Raw genomic sequence first — 12,938 nt, 5'->3', positions numbered from 1 at the left:
GTCATGAAACTCAACCCATTCCCAGGTACCATATCAAATCCCTTCAAACGTAAATGCTCCTTCCCGCAGGGTGGCAAGGTTCAGGACCGTGATCCCGAACAGGCCTTGAGACATTTCTTTCGGATTAGTGGAAGCTTAAGCATCCCTTTGATTTGATTCCTTTCTCCTTCTCTTGCTGCATCTCTGACAGATGCTGCTGCTGCCTTCTGGAGTACACAAACCTCTCCTCTGCGAGGTGAGACCTTGAAATGACCGTTGAAATTGCACTGTAATCATACACAGCTAAAAACAACAAGAAAATGTCTGCCATATGCCTCAAAGCCCTCTGTTTGTGTTTGAGGGAGTTGAAGGGGGATTATTGACAAGAGTGGGAGAGCTGGGGTAGAGGTGCCTGGATAGAGGAGCTGAGCGGCGGGTGACTCTTATTGGCTGTGTCTGTGATCAGATCTGTCAGAGCCACTCAGCTGTCTGTCTGCCCGGTGTTTGACAAGTGTTTGATGCAGCACAGGCCTTAGAGAGGATCAAGCTCTTCCTGAATTGGCTTTACCTCTCTCCCCCGTGCAACAGGAGCTCGGCGAACACATCAAACACACCCTCCCCCGCCTTTCTTTCGCTGTGAACTAATGAACTATTTTTATCAAAAAATCTGTGCCGTCTGTTAGATCATCACAGGAGACGAGAACAACAGTGCCTTTTTTAGAGTAAGTCTAACAATCAAAGAAAACAAAAAGCCCCAGCCAGACTTGATTCCCTCATCACTGGTCATTGCACAGGGATTGCGCGATGATCCTGATGGCCCCTGTCTTTGTTTTAGTGTCTAAGCCCTTCTGATTTAGCTTGGCTCCTCGCTTGTTAGGGTCTGGCCATGTTTTGGGACAGTTGTGCTCCATGTCCAAACATGTGAGGGATTTCCTCCTTGGGTTTCCCAGTACAGAGGCAGGCGGATAAAAGGACTTGTGCAGAAATGAGATATAAAGAGGGACTCATGCTGGACAATTTCCTCCTATATCCTACCCCGTTCCCTTACAGACCCACAGAGACCAGGAGGATGTAGACCAGCTGGAATTATGGAAGGAAGAGTGTGTGCACGCACATGAACACACATACTCACTAAAAGGAAACTCGGAGCGGGCAGACTTACGCTGTTTCCATAAGTGAAAAATAATGCGTATATCTCTCTGTAATTTGGATTCATTCCAAAACAGGCTCTTCGTTAGATCATGCTTCAAAGTTGAACCTTCTTGGCAGATTTAAAAAAAGGAAACTCAAACACACTGTTGTACACATGCATAACAAAGAAGAAGACTTTGTGGATCACACATGGTCACCTTGTTCTATCTCAACATAGTCAATATCACCCCATCACCTAGCTTTCTGCTCTTACATAAGCAAAGTGATAGCAATGGCAGATCTACCATTGGTGTTCTTTTAAAGTTTTTACTAGCTAATCGAGATACATTTAGTGTAATTATGTAGAATAATTTGAGTCAGCACTTCACACTTTAAGATCAAGTTCATGATCCATGTGGAAGACATTGGTGTAAAGAAACAATGTAGTTATTCGCTGTGTAGATGTAGTCCTATAGTTCATTCAATAATGAGCAGAACAGAGCTCCTAACACCACCGTAATCTCCAACACCATACAGTACTGGTTTACACGTGGGGAAAGACCAAAGTACGTGGTCATGATCAGAGACATTTTTTTCATTACCAAGCCAAACCCTGATGTTTCACTTAACTTAACCAAGCCAAGTGTTGTTGCTGTTAATTTAGTTTTGTATCAATTTAAGCTATCCATGGTGTTTGAAACTGCCTTGTCCAGGAGAAAATCCTTACAAATTGAGATTGCAGTTAAGTTGTATTGAGACGTTATTTTTATATATGGTTGGTGCAGTCCAAATAACCAAATTACACCCTATCTTTGACTGTAGGAATGTACTACTAGTAGACAGTGTTTGCAAATTGTTGTTGAAACCCTCATCCATACATCCCTCCTCCACCTTATAACCCCATAAGGGTGCAGAAAGCCCCCTATTCTTAGCGCACCTTATTGCGTGCCCCCACATGGCTTAGTTAACATTTTATTCCTCTCATAAAGTCGGGTGAGGTGCGGAGGGATTGTTTGTGAAGACCTAGAGGCTCATGAGAGGGGGCTGAGCCAGGTAAATCCCTAAGCCAGGGCCCTCTGTTGGGGGTTGACCCACCCCTCTCCCCAATCCTATGTTACCCAAGGCCCAGACTCAACAGATCCTGGAAATGCAGATTCACCTCCTCGGATGAGGATGTGCTTTTCCTTCCTTGACCCAGTGTCAGTGCTTTTAAGGAGTGCACAGTTAATCCTGGTTGGGTGCTGTTTTGCACAGAGATTGGTGAGATCCTCTGGAGTGTGTGTATTTATGCTCTTACTCAAAAGATGCCAAGCTTGATTGCTGTATAAAAGAAAAGGAGTTGTGTAAAAGTACTAAACTGTTTTGCCAAGTCCACCTTTTTAAAGCTTTTACTTCTTAATGGCACTGCAAAGATAATGAACTACATTGAGCTGCAGCCACCAGTAATAGTCTGTCAGTGTAAAGACATGGAAATGTAGATGACAGTTATACCAGAGTAGCTTGAGAGTAGCTTGTAATCATAGATTGAATGGAACAAATAAATCTCTGCGGTATCTTGTGCCTGTTGAAAATAATTCATTTCATCAGCTCAATGCAATACACTTAATCGGAAACCAAGATGAATGACTATCATAACTCTAGGAGACACTTCCTGCTTTATATCAAAGCATGTGGGAATTATCAAAGCCTTTATGGAGGCCTCGTCTTGATATAGAAGATGTGGAAATCAAATTTGAGTGCTTCGGCCCTTCTCTAGCTTTCAGTAAAGACAAACAGAGTCCACATCTGTGGTAACTTCCCTGCTAGAATGATGAATTTGCTACTGTATAACCCAGCAGGTTTCCCGATCTACAGCTCGGCGGTCACATTTGAAAACCACTCCCTCGTGTGCTGCAGCTATCTTCAGCTCAGCCCGCCTCGCCCCCGTGCACACAACAAATGCAAAAGCAAACACCAGCGGCATGCCTTGAGGAGCATTGGCGCGGGGGCCTCCCTTTGATAAGTGCAGAGCTTTATATTTTTCTCATCAGAAATGAAACACAACATTAAGCCATTCATTAAAGTCAACTAAAGCTAATTATCCCTCATTTACCAAAGTGCCCGTGGGGCAGGAGAGCCCCACGGAGCATATACTTAGACCCAGATGTGTCGATGAGTCAGTCAGGAGATAGTAGACCGCAGCGAGGGCTGCTCACTTCTCTCCAAGTCCTGTGGTTTCAAGGCGCATCAGACAGAGCGAGTCGCTCGTGATGCCTGCCTGACTGCTGACATTTCTCCACTGACACCATAAAAAAAGTCGATAATGTTATATGCCTTAATTCAAAACTGAATAATGAAGTTAGAATATCAAACCTCTTGGCTCACACATTTTCCAAGTTTTGTCTTGGCTTTGTCACAAACATCAGGCTTCTATTCAAACAAACTCTCATTGCTGCAGGGGGCGACATGGTGCGTACACAATTCTGCTTTCAACGGCAAGTTGTTATGTTTTGGCAGCTTCAAGCGGAAGTTGGTAAACCTTAACAGTTGGCAGGGTTTCATTGCCCAAAAACCATATAACGTCATGTGATTTAACTCCTCAAACCTAATTTCTTCTTTTCTGTGTCTGTTATCCCCACAAGACATTTAGAAAGAATGGCTGAACCGCTTTACCACTGAGATGAAGAAAGTTCATTCTTGTTGCCCGTTGTTGCAGTTTAGAAGGCACACATTTAGAATTTGTTGTGATGTTAAAATGAAAAAGTTTCTGTGCATGCATATAAAACTGTTAATAGAGATTAATTTGGACAAAATGAGAATACATTTTTGTCCCATTCTGCCAAAATTCTGTAAATACAGTACTTGCCCATTTTTGGTGAGCCTGCATTCAGCCCCTTGGTTTTGTTTAGATTTGGTGGGAGTGAGAGCTTCACTGTGTGGACAAGGATTCTTAAGCACTATGTGCAGTCACAAAGGCTCAGCTAGCTGTTGATAGTCAGTGAATACCTCGGAAGATGTGATGCACGGTTTTAAAGGCTTTGGGGTTGTTTAGGGACTTTTTGCAACACAGATGTTTAAAGAGATGTCATGTATTCTTAGAGCGCAATGCTGTATATCAGTTTAAGGGGTGTTTCAAGGATTACAGTGCCATGTTGACATGCCAGCATCAAAGTGCGCCTCTGAAACCTAAGAAATCATGCCCGAGGTTTCCGAATTGGAAATCTGACCTAAGGGATTATGCCATTTATTTTTTCCTATTACAGTAGGAAGAAGTAATTCCCAACTTTCCAACATTTCTCAAAGACAGCACAAGTGTTTAAGTGAAGGTGTAATAGAGGAAATAGCTCTGGAAAACCAGTTCTTAGTTTTTAAGCTTTTTGGAAGTTGGCCTAATTTAACATCTGTCATCGAAGGTTCCTACCCTACCTTGGGAGCCAGAGGTGGTAACAAGGGAACAGTTCCCTTGTTGGGAAATTCACCAGAGCATGACTTTGAATTTAGACTGATGGAGAAGAACTTTAAAGTGCAGGGTCATCATCTGTTCTCTAGCCATTCTGGGTTGTGGCTGCTTCTCGCTGGTGTGAGCTTCTCCAGAGGGGGAAAAAACACGCTGTCTGCACTGACCATCAGGCGTATTAATCAGCGTGTCAGTCATGCATGTATTGCCGGGACTTCTCCGCTTAGAAACGTTAATCTCTGAGCCGGGTTTTCGCTTTAACTTACTGTCAGTGAAACGAAGCATCAAAGAGCGGAGCGGTGAGCCAACCTGCTTTTTTTAATCTCTGCATAGATCCACCACTGGGTCATAGATGAGAAAATAATGACCAACCTAATCCCAACATTAGCTTTTTAAATCGGAATGCGTATGTTTTAAATCATTCTCGCCTCGCCGCGTGGTGATAGTAAGCAGAGCGTGGGGGGGGGATCCAAAAGAATGAAAGAGTGAATGAAAGAGTGTGATCCACAGTAACCTTGTTAGGGCTCAGTGACGCTGTGCAGAGAGCCTCTTGTCAGTTGGTTGGCAAGATGAGCTTCTTGTAAATGATTGTCCTCTCTTGTCAAAAGGCTGATTTCTTTTTTCCTACATCTGACGTCTGGTTCTTTGCCGCAGTATTTCCTAGGAGTTTCCCTCCCTAATATTGTAGGTTTCATACACATATACACTTTAACATTATGGTCATCTGTATCATGTTCTCTATTCCAAATGGCAAAATTATGTGGGTAGAAAACAGCATAAAGCTAAACGAAATTGAAGTTTCCTCGCCTATGCCTTAATGAACTATTTCCCACTTGAGGTCCCACCACTGTGTCCCACCTTTAATCCATCTTAAGCAAAGTTCAGCATCATAATAGCGCACTTTGAACATCAGTAACCTTTCCCCAGACAGAGGAGTTGTCGTTGTGTGAGCACAGAGAGCACTGGCTGGCTACAGAACCTTTCCCCCTCACAGCATTATAAATGTATGTGTGAGGAGGCCCTTAATGGCTGCTAATCCAATTTCTGCCACTGAAATCAAATCTCACTGGCGCCAGTACTTCTCTCCTTCCCTCACAAATAATGGCCTCCGCTTTGGCCTGTTTATGAAAAATATGAGCCGCCAAAAAATCCAGCTTTACCTTCCTTAAGCCATTCTGAATCTTCTTCAAAATTGTTTGGGGTTTTTTTCTTTTTATGTCCACCCCCTTCCCTGTCCTGCGAAAGTTATTAATTGACCGTCTGCGTTGAGTGGAGGGATGGGGTAACAGGAGAGTTTTCAGCAGTATAGGATGCAATTTACCGTATGTCTTAATGCCTTCTCGAGGTCAGCCATCGATTTTTCTCAAACCGCAAGCAATGGAGATAAGATTAGTCCTTCGATTCCTGCACTGCCGCCGGAGCCCTTAGAGGATGAAATCACTTGGCCCTGTGAAGTCGGACAGTGCATTGCTCTTTTTAAGCTGGTCATGGCCTCTGTGATTATAGGGTACCATGCTCATACCCCTGCTGTAGCCTCAGGAACAGCAAAGCAGAGAAAGATTCATAACTTTGCCGGTGACAAAAACGTAAATAAAAGCCAGAGAAAACAACACTTTTGCTTTATGCAGACTTTCTCTGATGTAAAGTTCTTGAGTTTGGTCCCCTTTTCCAAAACACAGATATTAGTTCTGACACAGATGAAGGGAGCTTTGGCTTTGGCTCCCTTCCCCCTGGATATGAATTTGACTGATTATCTTTCAGTGCATCAGTTGGACAAGTAGTCACATTGCCGTTCCGCAAGGAGATATTATTCTGGAGTGCGAGCCCTAATAATATGATATGTCTAATAGCGCTTAACTCTTAGTTGGACCTTCACCATGCAGTCGTCTCTATTATTGCTGAGAGCCTCCAATAGCACTCGCAGGGACATGGAGAGGGGAAGAGGGAGAAGGAGAATGATGTGGAAGAAAAAGCAGTGCATTTGAGAGGAACGTCCACCACAGTGCGTGCATAGAAGTTTAATATTTCTTTGCTCCCTGGTTTGGCAGCTGAATATTGGAAATGACACTGAGTATTTCTCAAGCTCATATAGGTGATATAGAAGCCTGAGATCCCTAATGTACAGGCATAAAGAGCAAGTATATCACTCAGAAAAGCTCGCACACATGCATGGACATCAAAGGATTACGCAAAGGTCATTTTTGACAGCGGTAAACAACGATCCAACCGCAGGCTCTGCTTCTGATTCAGAAATACAAAACATTTTGATTTGCTCTTCAGATTTGTGTTTGTTGGTTTGATTGAATTTTCATTACTAACTCAAACACAATGTCAAACTGGCAGAGGGCGATTGTATCTTTGAAGTTAAACCAAACATTGGTTGAATTATGGTTTGCTGTAGTGATAGCAAATGCATCCAAACCGGAAAGAAGAAGGATTATCATTTTATGATAAAAGCCATACAACTTGATTTGATCCCCAGTTAGGACGCGACACAAAGACAGTAAATGATTTGAAGCATGCTATGCCTTCCAAGACTAAATAATTTTTACATGCTCTAAGATTTGTGAATTTGTTTCTTGGTTTTGAAAGCAATCGAGATGACTTAATAATTTCTTTCCAGGCAAATTAAACTGTTTCCTCTGTGAACCCTGGTAATCGGCTTAAGTGATTACATCGGCTGTAAATATGAGATGATGAAAGCTCAGTGTGCAGAATGCGCATTGCCCTGGGGGAAAGGCTAAATGGGAGTTCTTGGGTAGATATGATAAACCATCTTTAGTATCAGCTGCTGGGGGAAGGGGGCTTGTATGGGGATTGGTTGCCCTCTAGCTGTCAGCATTGAGATTGGGTTATAAAATATGGTCTTGTATTTTAATGTAGGTGTCATCAGTCAGTTTAAAGAGTTGGAGCTGAAACACTTCAATATTTGCTTGCATTAAGTCTAATTGAGATTTTTCAGTATCTCCAGAAAAAGTCTTGTCATTATCTTGACAAACAAATTAATACAAGTTTATCTCATCAGTACAGTGGATTTCATAAGACTCCATAATACATATCCGTAATCTGGTGATTTATAATGGTACAATTTTACAGTGATGACTGGAAAACAGCAGACATCAGCTAAGTGTATTTGGTTCCTGCTGGAAAGTCTTTCATTACTTTTCTTTTCTATATCCCATCTGCAGAATGATGATTTGCCTAACTGTCTTGACAGCTGTCATCAACTTGCTACAACCAATCCCACATCATAGGAACCATGAAAAAATGTTAACAGCCAGAGAAAAAAAAGGATGGCTGTTTGCCAAACTGCTTATAAAATGTTGCAAAGACTATGTTTGTTATCATTTAGACAAAAGTTTGTGCTTTAAAGTATATATACTACACATTTCTCAAACTTTAAAAAGTACAGATACTGTCCTCTTCCGTTTTATGTTTGAATGCATGAAAAAGCTACCAACAAAATGTGTCATTTCTGCTTTTTTCTCAACTTTCACATAGTACAAAATATAGCTCATAAGTGATGAATATGGACAAAAAAAGAAAGGGAGGGAGAAGTGAAATGATCATTTTGATATCAAAGTTTTACGGTTGTCTTATACATGTAAGATAACCTTTCAGTGAAAGCCGACCTCTGAAATATATCTAGATCATATACATTTTGGACTGCTGCTGAATTTGCTTCTTTCCTGCAGTTTATTGTGTGGATAAGTGTGTGCCTGCGTGTGTTATAAGCGCTGTTACAGAAAGCGTAAAACCCTTTTGATTACAGATCCCCCGCCCAATTCTGAACTAGCCAGGAAAATGACTTTTTAACTTAACTCACATACAGTATGTATTTGTGTTTCAAGCAATTGCTGTAAATGCAGGCCTTTTCTTCAGTTGAAATGCAGCCCTGTGTCCAAGAAATGGCCCACCAAGTCTTTACCCGTTTCAGAGGGAGTTTAATGCTGCACCATGCACTTTATTGCCATCAAATGTAATTTGTCTTGAGTTGATTGCATTGAAAGCCGTGTTTATCAGGCACCTAGCAACGTTGTTTTGAATGAAAATTACCTCTTTAAAGAGCAATTAGGAAAAACGGACCTATAGGCCAAATGCCCTTCAGCTCCAGATTTACAGTACTTTAACGAACATTATCATTCCATAAGTCATGCAACACATCTAAAGTGGCATCAGTAAAGCAAGTGTACAAAGTCCTCGGGTAGTATTTTGCAATTGGAGGCCATGAGATTTTGATGGAAGAGTTTTGAAAGTGTTTTTCAAAGGGTGATGTAAACTGGGGAGCTGTGTGCAAGAAACTTTATTACCATGGCTCAGATTGGCAACGGGACTCGAAATAACAAAATTAAATTAATTGCAGGAAATAGCTCTGAGATGGTTTGATGTTTGCATGCATCTGTATTATTCATTGGGAGACCCTATTAGCAAGGCAATATCTTGAGTTCTCATGCGTGTCTGCTTAAATGAGTGAATATTTTCAAATGTACCTCGTAGCGTAGCCCTGAGAATAAGAAACAGGTCTTTTGTAAAGGCACTTTAAAGGCCACTGCAATGCCAGCACATATGAGAAGGCAATTAGAGATAATGGCTTAATTTTACACACTGTTACCTATTTTTCGTGAGAGAAGAGCTTGAACAAGTGTAGTAATGAGGACGAGAATCATTCACAGAAACAACGGGACTTGTTTTTCTGTAGCGTTTTCCTGGGCTTCGCCCCTCAGCGAACCATAGCGTGGCTTGTTTCTTTTTGTTCTAGATCAGGATCCAGATAGCGTCTCATCATCCAAGCCTTACTCCACTTTTCCCCCCATTAGATTTTCTTTTCCCTTAAATTCCCTCACACTCACTCCCCCTTGCACACATACATCTCGCACACACACCTCGTTATCTTATTTGTGGCCTTGGCAGCCGGATTGTTGCCTTGCGGTTCAGTAGCCAGAGTTTGCTCTGTCACAGAGAGCCGTGGGTGCAGAAGCTCCACCACACAAGCTTCCATGAGAGCGGGAAGTCAGTTCCCAGCATGCTTTGCCCTTCCCAGCGAAACCTGGGTTGGATTAACCTTGGGCTCGGGGACCTTTCCAACTTGGAAAAGAGAGCTATGCAACTTCCCATACTTATGTTCTCTTTCTATAACAGTGACAGTTGAAAAGTGTTGCGCTGAACAGGCAACAGAGATTTAGTCTTGTGGGTTGAAGCAAACCAAGACCTGATATATGTATTCCGTCATTTAGGTTGACTTCTTTATATAATCCTACCTTTTTCATTGATAAAATTGGAGAACTTGTAAGGGTTTAAAAGCCTTTTCGGTATTTTTACGAGGCATCATTATTCCAAGTACACTTTGATTTTGAATTGGAATTTTTAGCAGCTTGCAGTTAAAATCAACATTTTTCCAAGTGGTTATCTTCCTATTCCGTCACCTTTTTCCCATTTTCCGACAGTGTAATCAAATCCAAGCTTAAGCCCCATATCCGGAGCTCCCCAGCCCAAAATAAGCAGGTTGAGTTCATTCATTCCACAGCAGTCTTTTTCTAGACTTTGCTTTTACACACTACTGTTTTACAGTAAAATTAATAGAAGTAGAGCTCAAAGGTCATTAATGTGTTGCTAAAAAAGCTATCCCTTGCACCCATCAATATGTTGCGTCATCCATGGTTGTTTGCCAATTCTTACCCAATGAAGTTAATATTCAAAAATATTCCCATTTAAGTCCAAGTGATGAGTTCATTCAGTAGTACACCAGCCCTGTCCATGGTGCAGTAAAAGCAAATATGCTTAGTGCAGCACGAAAAAGTTGCCAACAATCTCTTTATAGTGAGTCCAGGTCAATGAGGTTAACTGTTGTTTCTGTGAGACACTGCATGGGTCTTTTCACAAAAGAAATACCTGATAAATGCTGATATTTATGGTTGTTTTATCTTATAGAGGCCTCGGATCCTCCTTATAAGGAGTCAGCTAACACAAACTTTTGTCAAAAGACAGAAAATGGAGAGGATGGTTGTTATATTATGAGTAGGGTGAGCTTCTCTGAACCCATTTGGCCCAGAAACCAACCTAAATTGAAATATTACCATGCTCAAGTTCGGCTGTTGGCAGAACCCCATTGTGTAAAGATATGCACATTGTAGGCCCAATATCATCTAAATATATAAAGAGATTCGACAACATTTTGACACAGGGGCCCTCTATAAGACAGGGCCACCTTATTTAGGTATAACATGATGACGGCATTATAAAAAAAACATTTGAAGTGTTTAAAAACCTATTTCCTTGGAGTTTTCTTGTGGGCTTTGTGTCTACATGTATCTGTATTAAAGTATTTTGTGTTAAGGAAGCATCCATGAAGCACCCTTAACCCTACTCTTAACCCTACCCAAACATTTTTTGCGAGCATTTACCATTTTATTGTGTTTCAAGCTGATTTACAATTAATCAATTCAAGGTAATTCTCACAAAGATAACCTTTGGCCTCCAGGTGCCCCTAGGGTCTGGAATCCCAGGGAAGTTGGCTGATTTGCTCGGCTTGTAATTCAAACGTGCCGTCATGTAACATTTGCTAAAGAATCAGATCTCATTACACTGACATGATGTTGTATGAAACACATGATAAATGGTACTAACAATCTTTCAACTGGGGGTAGAACTGATTAAAGGGATAAACACATCTCTCTTTTTTTTTCTCTGTCTATCCAGGTGGCTCAGGGAAGCAGCGATCCAAAGAACCAAAGAAGAAGAACAAGCAGAGGCTGCGGTTTCGGGCCCAGAACCAGCACAGCGACCACTTGGCCTCTTCGCGCACCAGCCAGTGATGTCTTGTACTGCGGACTTCCCATTGAACAAAGAAAAAACCAACGCAAAGCTGCTAGCCGCTGCTGCACCCATATTCTGACAGACGACTATCCACCGCCTGACCCCTCCGTCACCCCCCAGGATACAACCATGACTCACTAGTCCCAAAAATATATGCCTGACATGCGATATCGGTATCATCACACGCTTTTCACTTCTTCTCCTCTGTCCGTGTTGAAGTCACCAGCCAGGTGACACTCAGCCCCACCCCTTGCCTTGCATTGTGGACCTTTTACATTTGACATTACCAAGCTAATTTCCCGTCATTAACAATGTCATTAACCAGGCAGGCTGATGGAAAACAGAGGGGCAACCAGAGACTGTGGAGGCGGGAAAAGCGGATAAAAGGGAGGTGGATAGGAGAGGTAGTGAAGGAGTTGGCAAGCTAAACTGCTCGGGGAATAGGTTGGGTTGGGGTGAGGGTTGGAAAATAAAAGTGAGTATGAAGAACGAAGGGGATTCGGCTGAAGCAAACGATGCTGATGGACAAGAAAATGGCATCTTGAACTTAAAGAGACTGTTTTTCGTTCCTATATATTTATGTCAAAACTACCCTCACCTTCCCCTCTAAATGGAGACGGAGCGTTTCCATGTGTGGCCTTTATGTTATGTACATTTTTGAGAGTAATATTAAAAGAAATTACCATGCATAGTTGCAAAAGTATTTTATTCTCAGCACAAACTGTTTACGTTCAGACTGCTTTATGCTCTAACTGTATAGTGTGGATAAAAAAAGAAGAAATTTTAGTTGTTCGACTAGCATGGCAACAGACTCATGTGTACATAGTTTATCTAATTATGAAAGCTTATTACTGTATTTTCAGTATTGACTCGTTCACCGTTCTAAATGTTTTAAAGAGAAAAAGGTTGTAATACCAAGCTACAGATTAAAATGATTAAAAACAAATAATAAACATAGCCGCCACATAGCTATTTCATTTATATGGTATATATTTGATTTATTTATTAATTCTATTTTGTACTATTTTTGAGAACTTTTGCCTCATACTGTTACTCTTATATGCTGAAATATTCTTTGAGTTCCTTATAACAAGTGCATATCTTTAACGTGGAAAAGGTTTTTGTCTGATGTCACACAAAGTGTTGTATTACATTCATTTTGATCTCATCTACTGATTTAAAGAAGAAAAAAAGACAAAACTATGCTTTGACGTATTCTAGGTTTAATGATTAGGATCCAGCAAAATGTATGGTCATAGGACTGCATATGTGTACATTGTGTTTTATTAAAATACATTTCATGTGACTGTATGATGAAGCCTTTCATTATTGTCTATGGCTATGATATATGTACTATTATGTAATCGCGAAAACATTTGTGAAATCCATCATGTCGCACTGCATGGCACAAGTGCGACCTCCAGCCAAAGGATTGGATATGCTCGATTGGGCCTTAACAGCATGACGGCACTGTTAAGGGTTTGTAATTCACTATGACGTCTCCTTGTGAGTGGCACTAAACCTGTGCAAGTTGTTGGTGGTGCGATAATTTTCCAGCATCATACCCTGACAACATGGA

The 12,938-nt window shown here is 41.4% G+C and overlaps 1 protein-coding gene across 1 annotated transcript in view; it reads left to right on the top strand.

Moving 5' to 3' along the window:
- rspo2 (R-spondin 2) overlaps positions 1–12,670 on the top strand; it is a 53,045-nt gene extending 40,375 nt beyond the window's left edge. Inside the window, exon 6 of the mRNA XM_063878663.1 lies at positions 11,243–12,670. Coding sequence (XP_063734733.1) covers positions 11,243–11,358 — 116 coding nt within the window. The 3' untranslated portion in view covers positions 11,359–12,670. The remainder of the gene's footprint in view (positions 1–11,242) is intronic.
- Positions 12,671–12,938: the final 268 nt, after the last annotated feature.

This window comes from Eleginops maclovinus, chromosome 3 (genome assembly GCF_036324505.1).
Source record: "Eleginops maclovinus isolate JMC-PN-2008 ecotype Puerto Natales chromosome 3, JC_Emac_rtc_rv5, whole genome shotgun sequence".
NCBI classification, from domain to species: domain Eukaryota; kingdom Metazoa; phylum Chordata; class Actinopteri; order Perciformes; family Eleginopidae; genus Eleginops; species Eleginops maclovinus.
This window is presented reverse-complemented; position numbering and strand designations above follow the sequence as displayed.